This window comes from Neofelis nebulosa, chromosome 16 (assembly GCF_028018385.1).
Source record: "Neofelis nebulosa isolate mNeoNeb1 chromosome 16, mNeoNeb1.pri, whole genome shotgun sequence".
In the NCBI taxonomy this organism is placed as follows: Eukaryota; Metazoa; Chordata; class Mammalia; order Carnivora; family Felidae; genus Neofelis; species Neofelis nebulosa.
In genome coordinates this window covers 59,911,285-59,934,688 of record NC_080797.1, presented here as the reverse complement: position 1 = coordinate 59,934,688, position 23,404 = coordinate 59,911,285, and the positions used below count along the sequence as shown (strand labels likewise).

The window sequence follows — 23,404 nt, the reverse complement described above, 5'->3', positions numbered from 1 at the left end:
ATTAACTTGGGTGCCTATCTGTTCAGCAGAGGAAGTCCGGACTGCATTCCGGAGTCTGAGCACTTTGACCGCCATCGCGTCTAGGAACTGGGATTTAACACAGACAGTTAAAAAAAAAAAAAAAAAAAAAAAAAAAAAAAAATTGTATCTGTCTTGGCCTTATTTCCCCCGTTTCGCAGCAGTTTATACTAGCTAGCTACGAAGGACCTGGAAACCGGCGATTGTGTACTTTATTTTTTTATGAGAGCTTAAGGCAGAGAGGGACCCTCGCACAGCCCCCCAGATCAGCCGCAGAGATCTGCGCCCTGGGAGAAACGCTAGCTCCGCGGCCCCCTAACTTCCAACCCGGGGAGCAATCCAAACCCTGGGGCCGGCGCGGGAGGGGGAGCCTCTTGTGGCGGCGGGGATGCGAGCGGATGCTCCCGGGTCGGCACGGACCGTCGTCGGCCGAACCCAGAGCCAGAGTCTAGGTGAGCCCGGCGGCAAAGAGGGACGCGCGCCTCCGGGCCCGGAGGAGTTAGGTGACGTCACCTCCAGGAGGACTCGCTTTTTCATTAATGAAACCGGCCGGCACGGGCGCATGCGCGGCAGGCCGCCTTCCCTCTCGCTTCCCCCTCCCCTTTCCCAGCCGCGCTCTCAATCTCAAGCTCGCTCGCTCTCCCTCTCCCCGGGCCGTGGAAAGGATCCCACTTCCGGTGGGGTGTCATGGCGGCGTCTCGGACTGTGATGGCTGAGGGGAGACGGCGCTAGTGGGGAGAGCGACCAAGAGGCCCCCTCCCCTCCCCGGGTCCCCCTCCCCCGCCCCCCTTCCCCCTGCCTCCTCGCCAACGCCCCCTTCCCCTGTCCCCCTCCCGGCTCGGCGCAGGCCCCCCATCCCCACCCCCGTGGGAACGTTCGGAGCCCGCACTCCTCGGACCCTCTCCTCGCCTCTGCCTTCACCTCGGCCCCCGCTCCCCGCCCTCTTCCCGGCCCTGGGCGCCGGCCGGCCCGTCCCTCCGCCGCCCCCCGGCCGCGGGGAGGACATGGCCGCGCACAGGCCGGTGGAATGGGTCCAGGCCGTGGTCAGCCGCTTCGACGAGCAGGTAACGGGCCCTCGGCGGGCGGGAGGTGGGAGCGAAGTGGGGGTGGGGGCGGAGTGGGTGAGGGGAGGAAGGAGCAGCCGCCTCCCCCGCGGCTGCCTCGGGCTCTGGAGGAGAGGAAGGGGGGAACTAGAGGGGGTGGCCTAGGGGGGAGGTGCGGGGAAGGAGGGGACGGCTGGTGGCTCGGGCTCCCCTTCCCTCCTAAGTCGGGGGGTGGGGCCTCTTCCCTGACCACCCCTCGGACCCTCCATCCTCTTTATCCCAGCTCTTCCGCTTGCTAATGAGGATGAGTGACCTGGGGGCGCTTGCAGGGGCTCTCCATCTGGATTTAATCATTTCCCCCTCCCTTACTTTTGTTTGTTTGTTTGTTTGTTTGTTTGAACGGAGGTGGGTAACGTTTAGGGGTTTCCTCTTCCCTCAGTGGCCCTCCGAACTGGGGGTGAGTCCCTGGAGGAACCCCCAGGCCTGTCTTGTGTACCCCCAATGGGAGAACGATAACATCCCGCCCCTCCCCCAGTTTCTTCAGCTTCCTCTCTTGGACGGGGAAGAGTAGAAGCAGGGAAAGCACAGGTTTTCTTACTTTCTGCTCCCTGGTCTCAGCCTGCCCTGAGAGCTCCAAGTGCACACTCAATGCACATCTTTTTGGTACCCCACTTGGGCGTCCCCCCATATCCTGATGAGACAAGAGTGGCATTTACATGTTGTAGTAGAAACCATGGTGCTCGTTCCCTTCTGCTTCTGAAATATTTTTCCCTTTTTTTTTTTTTTCTTCCTTGAGAATTGCAGTTTCACCCTTTATTTTGCCAGCGGTCTGAGAATGTGAATAGGGCTTTCTTGAGTGAGAATCTTGGGGCGTAAGGGGAGCAGGGTGCCAGGAAAAGTGGGAAACTGCGTCTGAGCCCCTGACCACGGAGAGCAGGGACAGCTGGGATGTGGTCCTGGAGCCGATAATTCTGCTGGTGTTGTGTTGTCGTTTTTAACTCTCACCTCTTGGTTCACAAGAGAACTTTCATTGAGAATCTTTGGGGTGGAAAAATAAAAGTTTCATAGCTTGGGGAGGTGCCTTTTTATTCCTTGAGCTTCACACGCTGGGTCCTGAGGCTGGTCAGAATGAATGCACACGGAGCCTTTTGTCAGTGGGAATTAGTTTAACTTGGTGTTGCTGTGGTTAGTTGGGGATAGTTTAAAGGGATGCTTTTTTTGCAACTGCAGTTCTACCCGGGGCTTCCTGTGATGAGGGACATGTTAAGGTTGAATCCATCTATTTTGTTGACTGGATACAATCATAAAAGTGATTATGGGAGCTGAATGGAGGGGCAGGGGAGGGCTCCACTTTTACTGGATCCACAAAGGTTTCCTTACAGGACTCCCAGTGTTGCTGACCTACCCGAAAGATGTTTGGGATAGGCAGCAGGATTGAGAAGGAAGTTGAAACTACCTAGGTAGAATAGAATTACAAAGCTGTCAGGGGCTTCTAGCGTGTTGTTTCACCCATCCCTCTTCTGCTTCCAGACCAAAAAGCTTGTAAACCAACTGTACTACTGATCTGTCTGAGGAAGTAAAATGTTACTGCATACACTGCATTGTGTTATTGATAGAGCATTAGATTTAAAACTTGATAGAAGAGACTTTATGTAATCTTGGAAAAGGATTTTAAAGGCACATGGAAGAACCCCGAGTCTAAACCTTGTGGACAGCATAATATGGATGCAGGAATTTGAAGTGTTCACACTACCATTGTTGTTCTCCAATTTTTTTATTAGTTTTTTTTCCCCAATTTTTAAACTTTATTTCTTCACTTCTTACCTGTTGATCTCTAGGCTTATCTGCCGCCTACAAAAAAAAATATAGTTTTCTAAATTTAAAAGAATGATTTTTATTATATTCCCAGTAACACAAGTAAATATTTCCTTCTTTTTGTCTCCAGTGTTAAAAGACCTTAGGCTCTGTTGTTTGCGTTGTTATGAATATTGTGGAATCAAACTCGCCACCATCTGTTAAAAATTAAGGATGTAAGAGTTTTAAACGGAAGCATTTTTAATGTATTCCTTATGTTGTAATTAAGAGAAAGATACATAGGGCAAATTATTCCTCACATTCTTCTCTTAGGTTAAAGACCACTGACTTTGCCATACAGAAGTCTAAGGCTTTTCAATGTTTAACATAGGGTACTTACATACCTTAATTTACTATAGTAGTAATAAACGTTTAATTCAAATTAGAGATTACCTTCAGGTTGGAAAGTGAGAAAACCGAGGCACAGAGATATTAAATGACTTTCCAAGGTCACGTAGCAGACCTAATAACAAGAGCCTCAGTACGAAACGTATTGAATGCTGAACAGTCAGGGATACTTTTTCTGAAAAGTATCTCATAGGATTTGTTTTAATAACCCCTTAAGTATAGTTAAGGGAGAAGAGTTCACATTTTTATTGAGGGGAGAAAAAGCCCCACGTGTAGGGAGAGGTATTTGTATAATTAGTTTCAGCTATTTCTAAAAGTTTTAAATTTTGGGTATATTGTCTGTACTTTGTTTCAGCGGGTCCAGAGGGATACAGGCTGCTTTTTATTACAGCTAAGACATGTGTATGTTGAGCCCGAGAGCGTATGCAAGTCTAAAGGTAGCAACTCTGTTTGTGACTGAATTGATGGTTTGGTTGGACTTCTAATATTTGTGGTGATGTAAGCAGAAATGCATTACTAGCCACTGCCGATAACGTTTTGTACTCTGATGGGTATTGCTTGGCAACTTGATGCGGCAGACCCAGTTAAGAGAAGTGGTAGTGTTCCATCTTGACATTTTGAGCTTAAGCCCTTATTTCCAAGTGGGTAAAATGAAATTGCTGTAACCTGCTAGTATTGCACCTAAACCTAGTATTTATGGCCTAAGTTGAATGATTCTTACCAATTTTAAAAGTAATTATGTCCTTGGTTAGGGAAATGGCAGTTGCAAAGGTGGATGGCCAGAAAGCGGAGTGAATGTATCTATTTATTTATTTATTTATTTTTGTAAAGAATGATGAGTTAAAAAAAAAAATTTAATGTTTGTTTATTTGCTGAGAGAGTGGGAGACAGAGCGTGACTGGGGGAGGGAGAGAGAGAGAGGGAGACACAGAACCCAAAGCAGGCTCCAGGCTCTGAACTGTCGGCACGGAGCCGGACATGGGGCTCAAACTCACATTGTGAGATCATGACCTGAGCTGAGGTCGGACACTTAACTGACTGAGCCACCCAGGCGCCCCTGAGGTTTCTTTTTAAATGTTTATTCATTTTGAGAGAGACAGAGCGCATGCGCACTGCACGCACGCCCTTGCAAACACAAGGAGGTGGGGGAGAGGGAGGGAGAATCCCAAGTAGGCTCCACGCTGTCAGTGTGGAGCCAGACTAGGGCTCTGTCTCACAAACCTTGAGATCATGACCTGAGCTGAAATTAAAAGCCCTACGCTTAACTGACTGAGCCATCCAGGCACAGCTGAATCAATGTTATCAGTTACATCTGCTTTTCCTTAACCTGCCTTTATGGTGCTGAATAGTACGTTTCTAAATCGATCCTGGTATATTTTAGGTGTGTAGCTCTAAATTGGGGCTTATTAGGTTACTATTAATGAATTAGAGAAAACTTTGTCACATGCCCCACCTAGCTCTGTGTGCCCCCCTGGTTCTGTAGGACTTTGTTTCTGAAGCGGCACAGAAGAAAACTGTGCTTATTTGAATTTTTTTTTTTTAACAAATTGAAAAAAAGGTATCCCCAAATGATTTGTTGTAAATATGTTCATTTAAGCACTCATGTATTCCATATCTGGTCAAGTAAAAAGAGTATATACCCCCTCACCCCCCATATTTAAGAACATATTAGAGAATAAACTGATTTTTGATTTGAAACAATGGCATATCAGTTACTGTAAATTGGATGCTAATTGGAATGTGCTTTGAATATGTCTCGTGTAGAACTCATGCAATATAAAATGATTGACAAATGTCTTTGAAGTTATACACCACATGTTAATTGGCTAAGTAGATTTGTAAAACTTTGAAGCTGTTTTGGATTAAAAAAAATCTCGTAGCTTTGTTTCTTAAAGCCTGGTCTGCCATTTTTATAAGGCCTTAAAGGTAGTTGAAAGTGAGTACTCTTTTGGTGAGGGGTGTTTTGTGGTGAGGAAAAAATGCTTATTCTTTATTCTGGAATTCCTATTTAAAAAAATTTCTTCCAACTGATCCTTAATTAGTTCTCTATGCTCCGTCACTCCCCTTACCTTATTTAGCATCCGATTTAATTTTTGTGTGAGTGCCTTCCTTTTCACCTTCAAACTTACTAAGATTTCTTTTCTCAAGCATTTACTTGGTCCTGTAGCTTTCTCTCAGTGGATCAACTTTTTTTCTTCTTTTTGTTGCCAGATACCTGCTGCCTCTACTGTTTATCCACTCATTTCCTTTAGAGCTGAAAACTAGCTTCTGCCTCTGCTTTCCTCCTGGATTGCTGCTTTCTTGAAAATGATTCCTTCTGGCAAAACATAGTGGTTTTTGCTCAATGGTAGTGCCACTGTGGTGTTCTATTACCCCTGGAAACCAGTCTACTGGAATTCATAAGACACAGTACTGTCTTGTATGTCTGTATGTTTGCAGATCCTTATATACTGATGTGCTCATCAATCCTTGAACAGATTTGCTTTCCCTGTCAAACTATGCTGCCTGTCACTGAACTGGGATTCCTAAATGGGGTCTGAGTTTTGTTCTATTTACTTTCTCTGTCCTTATGCTAGCCATTAGATGTCTGTGGATCCTGGATTCTTCTCATCTGTCAGAAAAGAATCAACTAGAGAATCTCTAAGGTTCTCTATCTAGTTTAGATATTAGATGATTTTAATATTTTAACAGCATTTCCCTGTTGCCTTCACAGTCCATCGGGAACTGACTCCACTTGATTTACCCAACTATTTCTCATTATGCCTCAGCATGCACCTGTGTCCCAGACAGGTTGGCTCAGTCTCTTCTGTATATATCATGCTTATTCCTGTCTCTCAGCCTTTGTTGATGCCAGCCCCTGCCTGCATGCTTTCATTCCTCCTTTGTGCTTTTAAAATTCCTGTCCATCCCTCCCTGTGCAGCTCAAGCTTCATTTTTCCCATTAAGTTTTTTTTTGGATGAAACTCACTGCAGTCTCACTTCTTGGTGTACTTGTCACCTGGGGTTTCTCCCCTCAGGAGGGTTGGTTGAACACAGCTTAGTATTTGCTCTTCTCTTTTTGTCAAATAGAGTGTAAACTTTCCAAAAAGCAAGACGCCTCAGTCAGCATCCTCATATAGTCACCCCAGTGCCCAGCATGATTGTGAGCATATAGCACATCATTGGTGGAATGTTTTTTTAATATGATTCCTGGTTGAAAGGTAGACTGGTTAAAGGTAGTGATGACTTTGGCTTTGTTTTAAATGTAAATAACCAAATTTATAATGTAGTGTTTATAAATAGCCTAGGTCTTATAAGTTAAATGATATTTTACCTATGAATAGGTTTTTTTTTGAAGAGAGCTTTAAGGAGGAACTTACACATATTTATATTTCCTCCCAGAGAGAGAACATGTTTTTTGAATCAAATTGCTTTAGATTTGATTAACTACCTTTGTGATCTTGGATTTGTCACTTTTAGTGGTAGGTCAGAAGGAAACTTTTTTGCAGTAGTCTGATAGGAAAATGATTGCAAAGAACTTTGAAAAATCTAGAAGTAATTCCATGTAGGATTTACACATGTTCTTTACAGCCTGTTGACTATTGTGTTTTCACTAAATAAGGGAGATTGATTGGTCTCTGGATATTCCCCCAAAATGTACCTTGGCTGATACATGTACCTTACTTTAGCATTCATTAACAAATAGTTACGGTACTGAGAGCAGCTTTACGTATCACGGATCTCTGTAATTGATCTGTTTTCTTGCTTTATCATCTAATTTATAGCAAGTGTATTATATGGCTCCTCAAGTTTAGCATGTTTAATATAAAAGTGTTACAAGGTGTTGTGTGAATTGGGCCAGCAATATTGTTTCATTTGATCTTAAAATATTCCTACACTTTATTTTATTTGACATTTTGAACAGTAGGAAATTAGGTTCTTAAATCTGCCTCTTCTTCTTTTATTTCATTATTATTATTTTTTCATGTGTTTAGCATGGAGACTTTTGTCCTTGAAGGAAAGGTTAGTGATATATTACAATACTGTAGTGCCTTATTTTTAAATCTTTTTTCTTTGGGTTGCTCGGGCTGCTATGGGGCGTTTTTGTTTTCATCTTCAAATTTGGTGTTTTGGGGTTCTATATAGACTCTTTATTGTTGCATTTTAACAACATGCTTTTAAGGGTGAGCAGTGTATTAATTAAGAACATGTGTTTTGCAGATGTGTTCCTTCAGCCTCAGTCTGTTCTTCATTGGGAGTTGTGTGTGTGTATAAGACAAGGGACAGGAGGTATAAGAAGGCTCGTTTTTAAAAAAAGGGAGTTTAAGGAGGAGAATATTCCGTAGAAGAAGTAGAAGGAGAGGTTTGTGGTCAGCTTAAACTGTTAAAAGGCTTAGAATCAATACTGAAGTAGAATATGGGCATCTTAAGGTCTTTCTCTGCGGAGGATTGATTTGTATTTACAAAAGCATTGGCTTATTTGTAGGACATCTTTTAGAATACCCCATTTTCTTGTGGGTGGAGAGGGAAAGATGAGACACAGTTTGTTTTGACCTTGAAGAATAGAAAAGTTAAGGTGTTTTACTTTGTAGTGACTGTGAATTTAAGATTTCAGCAATCAGTAAAATTCTGTATCATACTGTGTGCCAGGGCCTTCAGTAAACCGAGCACTCTGAGAGGTTGTACTGAAGAAAATTTTAACATTCTAGAATATGAATAACTGGAGTTGGTAGCGCCCTCATTAAAAAAATTTTTTCTTTGAGAGATAGAGCATGAATGGGGAGGGGCGGAGAGAGAGGAGAGCGGGAATCCCAAGCAGGCTCCACACTGTCAGTGCAGAGCCTGATTTGGAGCTCAGTCTCATGAACCGTGAAATCACAATCTGATTTCTGAACGGAAATCACTTAATTGGCTGAGCCACCCAGGTGCCCTGGTAGTGTCCTTATTAAAGTCTCTCCAGGGGCCTGCAGTAGACCACCTATTTGACCACCTCAGATATCAAATGCCAGTGATACATAGTTACATTCTTCAGTTCTCTCGCAGTGGCTTTTGAACCATCGACTTTATCATCAAAAGAGCTTCTGTTGAGATAAGAAAGCCCCAAGCTAAAATGGAATCCCATTCTATTATAATGAAGAATCGAAATTATACTCTAAACCTCCATATACTTTTTGCTAGAAACGGCACTGATTACTTTGGAGTAGCAATAACTTGAGGTGCAAAGTTCCAGATTACATATTTTCTTTAAACCACAGATTGGCACTCTTTTGGTTTGGCTTAAGGTTGCCACTGCAGTCTGCAAGCTGTTGCCTGTTCCTCTTCATATTTCATAGCTTTGAGTTTTTTACCCTATTGAATTTCAGAGAACTTAACTTTTCCTGATGAAATCCTTTGCCCCTTCATTTCACATCCCCCAAACAGGGTGATGTATCTAGTGCAAGAGGCATGGAGTTAATTGAGTAAATAGCAAGAGCTTTAGACTTTACTTTAAAAGGTTTTTACCTAACTTACTTATTTTGAGAGAGAATGAGAGAGTGCACACGCTTTATTTTTTTAAGTTTACTTATTTTGAGAGTGAGAGAGTGCAAGTGCATGCTCGCAGGGAGGGGGAGGGGCCGAGAGGAGAGACCGAATCCCAAGCAGGCTCTGCACCATCAGCACGGAGCCTGATGTGGGGCTCTAACAAACCATGAGATGGTGACCTGAGCAGAGATCAAGAGTCAGATCTGCGCCACCTCGGCGCCCCCTAACTTATGTTTTTAAGAGAGTGTGAAAATGGGAGGCGGGTGGGGCAGAGGAAGAGGGAGAGAGGGAACTTAAGCAGACTCTATGCCCAGCGCGGAGCCCTATGCCAGGCTTGATCTTACGACTGTGAGATCATGACCTGAGCCTAAATCAAGAGTCAGATGCTTAACCGACTGAGCCACCCAGGCGCCCCTTACCTAACTTATTTTTAATCATAGTTTTATACCCAGATAGTGACTTTGTGGGTAATTACTGCTCATAGCAATCTCAGGTGACCCTTTTCAGTTTAATTGTTGACGACTTTCCTTGGGTAGTCTCCATAGTAATTTGGGCATGAGAAAATGCACCATCTCAAATTTGTGATGGCACTACACTGTGTAGTGAGAAAAAGAGCTTTTGAGTGTAGCTTTCAAGATAACCTTGGACAAGTCACTTAACATCTCTGAACTTCAGTTTTCTGTTTTTATCATAAAATGGGGATTATACCTTCCCTGCTCACATCATGGGCTTGTTTAGTATCTTAGATGTGAATCTTTCACATGAAAGGAAACTATAAACAGTCATAAAAATGTGTTACTGTGATTATCATCCTATGCGGTATTTTTCTATCCCTTCTTTATACTTTCTTATTATTATAGTTTCATATTATTATTACCCTGCATGAGGAAAAATAAAACTAGAGGTGCAGAGCAATTGTTCACAGTCATATGACATGTAATTAATTGAATTTAAACTAGCGTGTGGGTGTTAATCCTTAGAGCAGTAACTTTTCAATAAATAGAGCTTTACAAAAAAGGTCTAAATTTTTTGAACAGATAACACAAATATGTAAAATGAGGAATGTATTCTTCTTCCAAGTTGAGTTATTAGAGTTTACCTTTTATGTTCATATGAGAGTAAGTGGAAACCTTCTAACTCATCTGGTCATATGTTAGAAATAGATAAAAATAGACATACATTTTAAACATTATATCCTTGATTTCATTATTTATCATTCTTCTTTTCACCTTACCAGAACTTCTTTGGCTGTTAGGAGAAGTTGTAACATTGTTCCCCTTTTATTTAGTTTTATAGCATTGCATTATACTCACTGAAGATTTTTAGATGAGGAGAGATGAATTCTGAAGGTGAGAGAATAGAATTTGCTAGAATACCAACAGGAATGTACAGATTATGTATTTACTTCATTTTTTTTTTTTTATTTTACCATTTGTCCACTTTTGTAAAGTTGGTTTTCAAACTCGAAGAACATTGCATTTAGGATTTGATTAAATTTGAGGCAACTCTAAACTTCAGTAGTGTTTGAGTGCTTTATTCTGTTGGATTCCTGGGTATTTCTGTTTTTCTTTCTTTCTTTCTTTCTTTCTTTCTTTCTTTCTTTCTTTCTTTCTTTCTTTCTTTCTTTCTTTCTTTCTTATGTACTTTTTCAGCAACACCCCCCCCCCCCCCCCCCATTTTGTTTTTTGGAATATCTCTTCAACCTCTGTCAGCTCAGGGCTGGGAAAGTGTTTTGCTTTTATACTCCAGGCAGGTCTTCCTTTTGGGTAATGGACTGAAAGGTGGGGGGGGCGGGGGGGGGGGAGCATTTGTGTTTCCTGTTATGTTTGTTCTTGGCCTCTGATAACTGAAGTTGCAAGTAGAGAATGGAAGAGGTAGTAGGTTTTGTTTTGGTCAAATGTTGGCAACAAAGATCAGTGAAGACCTGTGCTTTGGTTTCTACCCTGCCTCAACTGCCTTTGTGATAGGTAAATCTAAATTCCAAGTTGTTTCATTATCTGTAAAACAGGAGAAATAGGATATGACACTCTAAAACTTTTATAATTCTTAAAATGGATTGATTTTTGTTTCTTTTTTTTTTCTTTAGAGCCAGCCCTCTAAAAAAAATAATTCCAGTCACTAACAGATTAGTCACAGATCCTTAGTTAGAAGGAATTTGAGATTATTATTATTAATATTATTTTTTTTTTAATTTTATTTTTTCACATTTATATCCAAATTAGTATACAGTGCAGCAATGATTTCAGGAGTAGATTCCTTAGTGCCCCTTACCCATTTAGCCCATCTCCCCTCCCACACCCCCTCCAGTAACTCTCTGTTTGTTCTCCATGTTTATGAGTCTCTTTTGTTTTGTCCCGCTCCCTGTTTTTATATTATTTTTGTTTCCCTTCCCTTATGTTCATATGTTTTGTCTCTTAAAGTCCTCATATGAATGAAGTCATATGATTTTTGTCTTTCTCTGACTAATTTCACTTAGCATGATACCCTCCAGTTCCATCCACGTAGTTGCAAATGGCAAGATTTCATTCTTTTTGATTGCTGAGTAATATTCCATTGTGTATATATATATATATATATATATATATACCACGTCTTTTTCCATTCACCATTGATGGACATTTGGGCTCTTTCCATACTTTGGCTATTGTCGATAGTGCTGCTATAAACATGGGGGTGCATGTATCCCTTCAAAACAGCACACCTGTGTCCCATGGATAAATGCCTAGTAGTGCAATTGCTGGCTGGTAGGGTAGTTCTATTTTTAGTTTTTTGAGGAACCTCCATACTGTTTTCCAGAGTGGTTGCACCGGCTTGCATTCCCAAGGAATCTGAGATTATTTAAATCCACTTCTGCAATAGCCTTGGCAGATGATTGTCCAACCTCTATTTGGATATTTATTAAAAAAAAAATACAGTAGTAATTTGTGTTCATTGTAGAAATGCAGCAAATCACAAAAGAATGAATAAAAGTCTAAAATGCCACACTTCAGAAAGAACCACAGTTAAAATTTTGGTACATAATTAAAAAAAATTTTTTTTGGTACATAATTGAGTCTGCCGGTTCTGAAATCAGAATGCTTGGGTTTGAATTCTTGGGCTCTGCTTTGCTACTGCTTCCTAGCTCTTGGCCAAGTTACTTAACTTCTTCAAGCTTCAGTTTCTTCACTTGTAACAAAAAGTCAATGAAAATACCTAATCCACAGAAGGTGGTTGTGAGGTTTAAATTAGGAAATAATGTGTCAAGCATGTGGCAGTTTCTTGCACTTGGAAGGAACTCAGTAAATGTTTGCTACTGTTACTATTGTTAGGTTGTTTGAATTGAATGAGATACATTGTTTTATAATCTCTTTTAACATACCGGCATAATGTGAACATTTGTCCATTTGATTGCATTTTCTTTTATGTTTGTAAAAATTAAGGTATTCTCGGGGCATCTGGGTGGCTCAGTCAGTTGGGTGTCCGACTTCGCTCAGGTCATGATCTTGCAGTTTGGGGGTTCGAGCCCTGCATCGGGCTCTGTGCTGACAGCTCAGAGCCTGGCGCCTGCTTTCAATTCTGTGTCTCCCTCTCTTTGCCCCTTCCCCTCCCGTGCTCACACTCTCTGTCTCTCTCTCTCTCTCAAAAAAAAATAAAAAAAATTAAGGTACTGTATGTAATTTTACTTTTTTCTTGATATTTAAAGAAATTTTTTTCTACATTGAACATGTTTATAATCAATAACAAAATGAGTACATATTTTATAAAATATAGGACTTCCAATTAAATGTGAATTTCAAATAAACATGAGTAATTCTTTTTAGTATAAGTATATTCCATTAACATTTGGGAAAGACTTATACTAAATGTTTATCCATTATTTATGTGAAATTCACATTTTTAAATGTTTATTTTTTATTTATTTTTTTTTTCAACGTTTTTTTTTTTATTTTTTTTTTATTTTTGGGACAGAGAGAGACAGAGCATGAACGGGGAAGGGGCAGAGAGAGAGGGAGACACACAGAATTGGAAACAGGCTCCAGGCTCCGAGCCATCAGCCCAGAGCCTGACGCGGGGCTCGAACTCACAGACCGTGAGATCGTGACCTGGCTGAAGTCGGACGCTTAACCGACTGCGCCACCCAGGCGCCCCTTAAATGTTTATTTTTGAGAGAGGGAGAGAGAGACAGGGTGTGAGCAAGAGAGGGGCGCGCGCGCGCGCGCACACACACACACACACACACACACACAGAATCTGAATTAGGCTCCAGGCTCTGAGTTGTTCTACAGGGCTCGAACTCAAAAACGGTGAGATCATGACCTGAGCCGAAGTTGGATGCTTAACTGACTGAGCCACCCAGGCGCTCCTGAAATTCACATTCAGCTGCACATCTTATTTGCTAAACCTGGCAACTCTAATCTGAGTGACTTTAATATCAAGGTGGATCACCTATCCAACATCTTAATCTCCAACCCTCCTTGATCTTAATTCTAGTGACGGTGACCACAACAGAGATAGGGTCTCCAAATTCAGCTGAGTCCTTAATACTGTCCTGTATTGCTAAGTATCCTTAAACTGCACCCATTCTCATTTACTCCCACAGTAATTCTTATCTTCTGTGTAATCTCAATCTCTGATTCTGCTACCTGAATTTAAGGTCTCTATTTTCTTCTATCTCCTATGGTACCTCATTCCATTATTTCCCTTTATTATATTCTTCAACTTCTCTCATTAAAGAACAAGCCATTAGATGAAATATTGGCTCAGAGCCTTGAAAAGAGAGTTTAAACATTTTAGTATGTGTGGCATACAAGACCCTACAAGATTCACAATCCACTTCAGGCTTCACTTTCTCTGACAGGCTTCCCCGGACTGCCCAGTCTGAATTAAGAGCTCTGCTTACATGCTCCCACTGTACTCTATGCATCTACCATAATATTTGCCATAATTTTCTTACTGTCCTTCTCCCATATCAGACTTTAGACACCTTGAGACCACGAGTTATGTCTTGTCTTTATTACCTCAGCGTTTACCACAATGTGCACGCAAGTGGAGGAGGGGGCAGAGAGAGAGACAGAATCCCAAGCAGGCCCCAAGCTGTCAGTGCAGAGCTGGACGTGGGGCTCAATGACTGAGCCGAAATCCAGAGTCGGATGCTCAACTGACTGAGCCACCCAGGCACCCCTTGACTGACTGACTGACTGACTGACTGATCTATTTGTTTATTTATTTATTTAAACATTTTTTAATGTTTATTTTTGAGAGAGAGAGAGACAGACAGGCAGGGCGTGAGCGGGGAGGGACAGAGAGAGAGGGAGACACAGAATCCACAGCAGGTTCCAGGCACCGAGCCATCAGCACAGAATCCGACGCAGGGCTTGAACCCACGAACTGTGAGATCATGACCTGAGTGAAAGTCAGATACTTAACCAACTGAGCCACCCAGGTGCCCCTTGATTTATTTATTTTGTAACTGGAAGTATGTCAATCCCCTTTACCTACTTTGCTCATCCCCCCACCCCTCTCCTCTCTGGCAATTACCAGTTTGTTCTTGGTTTCTGTTTTGTTCATTTGTTTGTTTGTTTGTTTTTAGATTCTACATACAAGTGAAATCATCTGGTATTTGTCTTCCTCAGTCTGACTTATTTTACTTAGCGTAATACCCTTTAGGTCCATCCATGTTGCATAAATGGTTCAGTGGTGGTCAGTACTCAGGCATGCCATTTTTCATCCCTTTTCTCAGTATTTTTGTATATGAGAGTGTTACGTGAGATTTTTAAAAAAGTAAATGGCTTAAGAAAGGCTGAGCATCACGTACACTATGTTTTTGCTACTCATCTGATTACCAGCGTAGTAAGCCTATTAAAGAATATTCATTGGCATAACCTCTAATATTTGGAAGGGAGCATGGACTGTGATGGGGACACATGGCTGCTTCCCCTATTCCACAGGGCTCTGTGTGAATCAGAAATGTGAGATGAGATAATATATGTCAAGGTACTTTGTAAACTCACTTTATACAGGTAAAATTTCACTGTTATAAATGATCCTTCCTTCTGTAAGAGCTTAAAAGTCATCTGCATAATAATCAGTCTTAGAATCATCTGGTTGTTGATATTAGATTCAGTCCATAGGCCTGAAATCACATTTTCACCTTTACCCACCCCTGTGTTTTGACAATTGAGGCAACATTTTCTCATTCCCAGTCTGGCACCTTTCTGTTTTTCATGAGTTCTCAAAGTTCACTGACAGTGTTTCCCTTTGCGCGTTTCTAAATTTTCTTGTGTGCTCTTGGATTCGGTCATGTAGACTTGAATTCAGCTAAAACAGGTGGGTGGGGTCTTCGTGCTTTAAGAGTTCTGATGGCTCTCAACAATGCTCTTTTTCAAATGTGAAAATCATTTCAAATCATTTTGTTTTCTGGTAGAACAATTAGAAGTAAAATGGAATGGCTGTGCTTTTTCTCCTTTTGGTATTATACTGTGTACTCTAACTAGTGGTTCTTCATCTTAATATATATTTAAAAAAATTTTTTTTAAACATTTATTTATTTTTGAGACAGAGAGAGACAGAGCATGAACGGGGGAAGGTCAGAGAGAGGGAGACACAGAATCTGAAACAGGCTCCAGGCTCTGAGCTGTCAGCACAGAGCCCAACGCGGGGCTCGAACTCACGGACTGCGAGATCATGACCTGAGCCGAAGTCGGACGCTTAACCGACTGAGCCACCCAGGCGCCCCTCTTAATATATTTTTAAAAGCCGTCAAATGTTTTAACGTTTTTCTCTTTAAAATATTTAGTGACTGAACTTGTAACTTTTTATACTCTTCTCTCAATTTGTCTATCAGATGTAGCATGTGTTCTTTCTTAAATGTCCTCTTGACATTGAACTCTGGGAGGGGGAGAGGAGAGACAACTGGTACAGACACATTAGTTTATGTGGAAATGCCAGCATTATCAGATCGCTTAAGACTCATGTTAAAAGTGTAGATTTCCTGGCCCCACTGAACATCTGAGTTCTAGAGGTATGGACAATGGGTTGCAGTTAAAAAGATCTCCATTTTGATGTCAAAGCTGGGTTTATGAATCCCTGCTGTATGATATGTGGGGAGACTTCCACGCATGGGTGGTGTTTAGTAGGTCATAGGATAGTCCTCGATGGCACCATAAGTAGGAAAAAACTGGATGAACTTTGAAGACCATATTATAAAAAATATTGGAGGGGTGCAGAAATAATGAAGCAGGTGAACTAAAATTCCAGAAGTGGAAGAATCCTGTGTAGGTGAGGAGAGAATTGATGATATTTACATTTGCTGATTCTGGACACAGACCGGAGAAGAAGGATGAGCCAGAGGTGAACTGAGTCTTACTAAAGCTGCAACATAGCACTGATGGTCCACTTGCTGAATAGATTAAAATGATCAGCCTCTCTCATCCGTTTTGTCTAGTAGAGTAAATGACAGACTCTCACTGGGAAGATATGTTGTAGAGTTTCTGAGGTTCTTTCATTTCAAATATCCAGCATACACTGAACAATTTCTAAAAAATTGAAAAGGTAGAAAACTGTGATTTATAATCAAGAAGAAAAATAAACTATAGTTGTAGATCCACTGGTAGTTCAAGTTAGCAGGCAAGGACTTTGAAATAACTGTAATATGCTAAAAAAGTAGGCAAAATGGACGAATGGGTGAAAAGTTGGAGAATTTCTACAAAGAGTTGGAATCCATAGAAAAGAATTAAATGGATATTCTAGAAGTCAAAAACCTAACACTGGTTGCTAAAGGTATTTCATTTACATGCTCATTGGAAAATCTTGGTGTACAGGACTCTAGGACCTTGCCTTACCCTTTGCCTGACTCTTCATTTTTCTAAACAAAACACACACACACACAAAACAAAACAAAAAACCCAAACAAAAAAAGGGAAAACAGGTCATTTGAATATACACAATTTATGTATGTTAGTAGACTATGTCTGTCTTGTTCACTGCTGTATTCCTAGGGCTTAGTTCAGTGCCTGACACTTTAAAAACAGAACAAAAATGACAAAAACAAAAAGTTCATGGTATCTAAACTTAGTTATTTATTGGATGGATTTAATAGACAATATATAACCAAAGACAAGATTAAAGACCTTTTAGACAAGTCAATAGAAAATATCCAGTTTGAAGCACAGAAAGGAAAAAAATTGGAAAAAGTGGAACAGAACCTAAGACATGGGTGGAACAGTAGTAAAAGGCTGAATAATGTATAACTGGAGACCCAGACTAGAGAAGAAAGATTAGCGTGGGAGCAGATATCTGCAGAAATAATGGTAAGACATTTTCCAAAACTGATGAAAGACATCAACCCAGAGATTCAAGTAGTTTAACAAACCCCAAGCAGGGTAAATACAAAGAAAAAGTACCCTTAAGCCTATCTTAATGGAACTATTGAAAAGTAGAGACAAAGAGAAATTCTTAAAATCTATGAGAAAGGACCAAAAGACACACTCCTTTCAAAGGAACAGTAATATAACTGATAGCTAACTTTGAATACAACTGTGGAAACTGGGAAATAATGAAAAGACGTTTTTAGTGTCAAAAGGAAATACCGTCTCATGAAAATTCTGTTTGTAGCAGAAATACCCTTCAGAAATGAAGGTGAAGTAAAGATGTTTTTAGACAAACAGCTGAGAGAATTAATCACCAGCAAACCTGCTCTGTGACAATTACTAAAGGAAGTTCTTTAGGCAGAAGAGAAATGGCTCAAGTGGAAGGGTTAACACTGTCGGAAATAATAAGGAGCACCCAAATGGGTGTTAATAGGAGTTAGGTATACACCCAATATGAATAAATACCAAACATACTGGCCCCCCCCCCCCCCCCCCCCGTTTCCCTTAGAAACTTCATTGGAACTTTTTGGGGATTTTATTTTTCATTCTAGAATGATAGAATTTCTCTAAGCTTTATTAAGGTACATTTGCTACACAATAAATTAACTGCACATATTTAAAACGTACAATTTGATGAACACTGATATATGTACGCGTTTGTAATAACATCACTGTGGTCAAGTTAACAGACGTTTACATCACCCACGAAGTTTTCCCCAACCCCTGTAGTCCATTCCTACGTCCCATCCCGAGACAACCACTAGTTGTTTTGCCCAGTGGATATGTCGCAGATCGTTTATTCATTCACGTGTTGATGGATATTTGGGCTGCTCCAGTTTTAGCTATTACAAGTAAAGCTGTCTCGAAGGTTAATGTATGCAGCCTTGTGTGGACACACTAGTATTTTCACGTCTCTTGAGTAGATGTGAAGGAGTAGAATGGTGGGGTCGTATGGTGGGTGGGGGTGCTTACCTTTTTCAGAAGCTGCCAATCTTTTTCTTCCCCAGAGCGGTCGTACCATTTACAGCAGTATAGGAGAGTTCTGGTTGCTCCCTATCCTGGCCAAGACTTACTTGCCTTAAAACAATTTTTTTTTTTTAAATTTTTTTTTTTTTCAACGTTTTTTGTTTATTTTTGGGACAGAGAGAGACAGAGCATGAACGGGGGAGGGGCAGAGAGAGAGGGAGACACAGAGTCGGAAACAGGCTCCAGGCTCCGAGCCATCAGCCCAGAGCCTGACGCGGGGCTCGAACTCACGGACCGCGAGATCGTGACCTGGCTGAAGTCGGACGCTTAACCGACTGCGCCACCCAGGCGCCCCTAAAACAATTTTTTAATTACAGCCATCCTAGTAGGTGTGAAGTGGTGTATCATGGTTTTGATTTGCATTTCGCTAATGACTGGTGATGCTGAGCATCTTTCCCTGTGCTTATTTACCATCTGAATATTTTCTTTGATGAAGTGTATATTCAAATCTTTTGCCCGTTGGAAAAAAAAATTTTATTGGGTTTTGAGAGTTTGTAATATATGCTGAATACAAGTTCTTTATGAGGTATGTGATTTACAAATATTTTCTCCTTGTTTCTGGCTTGTTTTCTTCTGAAAGCATCTTTTGAGAGCATATGTTCTTTGCTGAAGTCCAATTTATCAATTTTTTTCTATACAAAAAAAAGATCATGTTATTGATGATATATCTAAGAAACTTTTGTCTAACTCAAGGTCACAAAGATTTTTCTCCTATGGTTCCTTCTGGAATTTTATTATTTTAGGTTTTACACTTAGGTCTATGACTCATTTTTACTTAATTTTTGTACTTGGTGTGATTTCATATGCCTATTGTTTTGTCAGTCCACATAGTGTTCGTTAATGAATCCTTATAGTAAAATTTGAAATCAGGTATGTAAATCCTTCAACGTTTTCTTTCTCAGGAATGTTTTAGCTAGATCCTTTGCATATCCGTGCACAGTTTAGGATTAGTTTGTCAATTTCTATTAAAAAAAAAGCCTATTTTGATACAGATTGTGGTGAATCTATATATCAGTTTTGAGAGGATTTCATTTTAACAGTTAGTTTTAATTCAGTTTCTGATAATTGCTAATATACAGAAATACACTGATTTTTTGTTTGTTCATCTTTGTTTTTAGTGAGACCGTAGTGTTTGGTGTTTTGTTTTGTTTTTTTAATTAAAAAATTTTTTAAATTATATTTATTTTCGAGAGACAGGGTGAGACAGCACATGAGTGGAGGAGGGGCAGAGAGAAGAGACACAGAGTCCGAAGCAGGCTCCAGTTTCCCAGCAAGCATTCAGCACAGAGCCCGACGCGGGGCTCGAACCCACAAACCCGGAGATCATGACCTGAGCCGAAGTCGGACGCTCAACCGACTGAGCCACCCAGGCACCCCAGTGTTTTGTTTTTTTAAGGACAATTTTAATTGTATCTCACAAAAGTCAACATATTTGATAGTCTAGTTCTCTGCCTGACCTGTAGAAACTGTAATAAATGTAAGGGTTCTTTCTGTTGTTAGATTGTAAAGGAAGAATGCACCTGGGCAGTGTTGACAGGAGCAAGATGTAAACAGGAAGAATAAAGTCTCTTGTCCATCCTCCAGTCTTACACTCTCTCTTTAGTGGCCCCTTGCAAGTGCAGAGCCTTAGCAAGGAGCCAGCTGGCAAAGGAGAAATGGAGTTAGCGTAGTAACCTCACCATCAGAAAACATAGTACAGAAGGGTAGATGTGAAGATGAGAGATCGTGCTTGGCAATGCGCACGGTCCACCCCTTTGGCTACTCAGTAGCTATACCTCCTTTTATCAGATATTTGATCTTGTGTACAGAAAGCACCCTGTGCTTTTGACAAAGAAGGTAGAAGTCTTCTTTGTACAAATGAATGCATCCTTACCTTTTCCCAAAATAAGGAACAAAGTCCCAGTATTTAGTGTATCCATTTCTGGGTGATATCCACACTATCCATTTTGAGGCTGTTTTTAATTATTTCTCAAATTCATAGTGCCATCTGAATATCCTGCTATGTACAGGCTAAATTGTAAAGTTAACCATTGCTAATGAAATTTGTGTAACATTGAGAAGGGAGAAGAAACTCATTTACACACTCATGCAGAATCCTTTATAGTAAGCAAAGAAGAACATACGTACAAATGTTGGAGACCTTACTTGTGTTAACTAGTTGAGAGATTGTTGTTCATTTTTATAACTACTTTACTCTGCCTATTTGTTTCATGTTTCTTTTGCCCTTATTCAGGACCTTAGCAGGTGGATAACTCACACCTTCTTTAGGGAAGAATATAAGCCCTCAGAGGTCCTGCTTCATGTGTATTTCCATTAACTTTTACTATTGTACGTGTATAAGATATATTTCAGAGAATCCTCGGGGTTCCAGAGTTCTCCCTGTCCCCCTTGTGTAGCGGTAGTCCAGGATCTCTTAAGTAATCCAGATGAATTATACCAGCCAGTAGAATGACTACTTTGCCTGTTGATTTAATGCTGTGGTTCTCAACTGAGGGTAGTTTTGCCTCCCAGGGAACATATGGGAATGTCTGGAGGTACTTTTAATTCGCATGACTTTGGAGGGTGATATACTGGTGGGTAGAGGTCAGGGTGCTGCCAAGCTTCCTATAATGCACAGGACAGCTGCCAACAGCAAAGAATCATGCAGTCTAAAACGTCAGGAGTGCTGAGATTGAGAAATCTTGATTTAATGGCACAGAGCCCGTGTGATCATGAAGCAGTTTCAAGTTCCAATTTAGTTGGAGCCTAGTGGTGTCATTCCTTCCTTGGGAACCCAGGCCTTGAAACCGGCAGATCTCAGAGTTGTGGGCACTGGAAGCAAGAATTCTGCTAATGGGGTTTTTAGGGAAAATAGTGAGAGAAACCACTTCTACTTATACCTCTTGACCATCAGGCACATGTGTGCCGACTATGGGAAAGCAACATTGTATATTAGTTCTTGCTTCAAAGCGTATGGTTGAGGATTTTGTCTTAAACCAGCACTGTAACTGAGTCTTCAGCAGGCCATTCTATTAGTCTGTTAGACCAGCTACATCCAACTGATAGGGTATGTGTTAAGACCAGTGAATTAATTCCAAGGTCCACAAGTCCATCCCTGTACTATTTTTGCCGTGAAATGAGTCCCATGTTTCATTTTGCTTGAAGGGAACTATTGGCTAAAATACCTAATTTCGGTTGCCTTGTGCTCCTTAAATTGTTGTCTGCTACTGGACCAAAGGACCATTTCCTCTATAATTTCATTTGCATATTAGTTTTCAGATAAATGGAAGATTAGTGTATTATGTATTTATTTATTTTATTTTTAAAATTTACATCCAATTAGCATATAGTGCAACAATGATTTCAGGAGTACATTCCTTAATGCCCCTTATCCATTTAGCCCATCCCCCCTCCCACACCCCTTCCAGTAACCCTGTTTGTTCTCCATATTTATGAGTCTCCTATGCTTTGTCCCCCTCCCTGTTTTTATATTTTTTGTTTCCCTTCCCTTAGGTTCATCTGTTTTGTCTCTTAAAGTCCTCATATGAGTGAAGTCATAGGATTTTTGTCTTTCTCTGACTAATTTCGCTTAGCATAATACCCTCCAGTTCCATCCACGTAGTTGCAAATGGCAAGATTTCATTCTTTTTGATTGCCGAGTAATAACTCCATTGTATATATATACCACCTCTTCTTTATCCATTCATCCATCGACGGACATTTGGGCTCTTTCCATACTTTGGCTATTGTTGATGGTGCTGCTATAAACATGGGGGTGCCTGTGTCCCTTCAAAACAGCACACCTGTATCCCTTGGATAAATGCCTAGTAGTGCAATTGCTGGGTCGTCGGGTAGTTCTATTTTTAGTTTTTTGAGGAACCTCCATACTATTTTCCAGAATGGCTGCACCAGCTTGCATTCCCATAAAGCGTACATTTTGTAGTATCAGCAGATTTCCTCCCCTCTGGCTATAACAAAATCATTTTGGCATGGGAAGGAAATGGTTAAAAGTAGACTAGTGGGTCATCTCCATATGAAGTTAATAGGACTTAAGCCTGGAAGCTGATTTTCTGTTGGCTTTTTCCTCTTCATGATAATTCCAAGTTTCTTTTGACCTGTATCTTTCTTTTTTTATGAATGAAGTTCTCTTTCATTCAGCCTGATAGTAAATGGCCATTGGTAGGTACATGACTAAATAGCTTAGGCTTCTGTCTCAAACTAAGTTGTAAACTAAGTACAGTGGCAGGTGCTTGAACTCTGTTGTTTGAAAAGCCTCTTCCTTCCCTGGGATGAGTTTAGGATTGTTTTAAATGTCATGTTACAACCAGCATGTAGAATCTTTGCCATTCAGAAATTGTTTTCTCAGCTTCAGGAAGGAGGTGAAGCCTGGATTGGAATTTTCACTGCTGACTTTTCTTCTGCAACTTTTAGTTATTAAAACTTACAATTTAGATTATTTTGTCAATATGTTTTTAAAAAGTTGAATTCCAGAGGTAAACATTATAAACATTTGGCTGTGCCCCTTTGGATTCTACTATTTAGGTGTCCATTTTAATTTTCAATATCAACTGCATTGTTTCTTCACATAATTGTAAAAAGGCAGATTCAGAAAGTTGGTTGATGACTTTTTAAAGCATTGTATTAGAAAATGTTTATAATTGAATATTATTTAAATATTAGCTAAAATGATGCCCTGGAGGCAGACTAGTTTGGTAGGTAAAAACCAAAACCTGTTTTATTATTCCTTTTCTCTTTGTGTCTGTGTGCACACATGTGTGTGTAAGAAGCATTTGACAATAAGTTGTAGGCATCATGGTCCTATACTCTTAAATACTTCAGACTCAAGAGTAAAGAAGGACCTCTCTTAACTATAATTCTAGAAGTCAGGAAATGTAACATTAATAACAATACTGTTCTCTTTAATACATGGTCCATATTCAAAGTTTGTCAGAAGCAGTTTCCCAAATAATTTACATACTTTGAAAATCTATTTTTCTATTTTGTTTTATCAATTTCCTGTGTTTTGTTTTATTTTTCTAATGTTTATTTTTTAGAGAGAGAGCATGTGTGCGAGCTGGGGAGGGGCAAAGAGAGAGGGGACAGAGGATCTGAAGGGCTCTGAGCTGACAGCAGCGAGCCTGATGTGGATGTGGGGCTTGAACCCAGGAACTATGGGATCATGACCTGTGCTGAAGTCAGATGCCCAACTGACTGAGCCACTCAGGTGCTCCCCTGTGTTTTGTTTAATAGTGATTTTTGAAGGGATTCCTTTTTTTTCTCCTTTCT

General features: G+C 40.6%; 1 protein-coding gene across 10 annotated transcripts in view; it reads left to right on the top strand.

The window, feature by feature from the left end:
- The first annotated feature begins 640 nt into the window (after positions 1–640).
- NF1 (neurofibromin 1) overlaps positions 641–23,404 on the top strand; it is a 252,664-nt gene continuing 229,900 nt past the window's right edge. For 5 of the 10 annotated variants that reach the window (XM_058703847.1, XM_058703852.1, XM_058703856.1 and 2 more), the window contains exon 1: positions 641–1,082. In XM_058703847.1, the coding sequence (XP_058559830.1) occupies positions 1,023–1,082 (60 nt within the window). In that variant the 5' untranslated portion in view covers positions 641–1,022. The remainder of the gene's footprint in view (positions 1,083–23,404) is intronic. The other 5 variants (XM_058703848.1, XM_058703850.1, XM_058703851.1 and 2 more) reach the window with 2 other exon arrangements.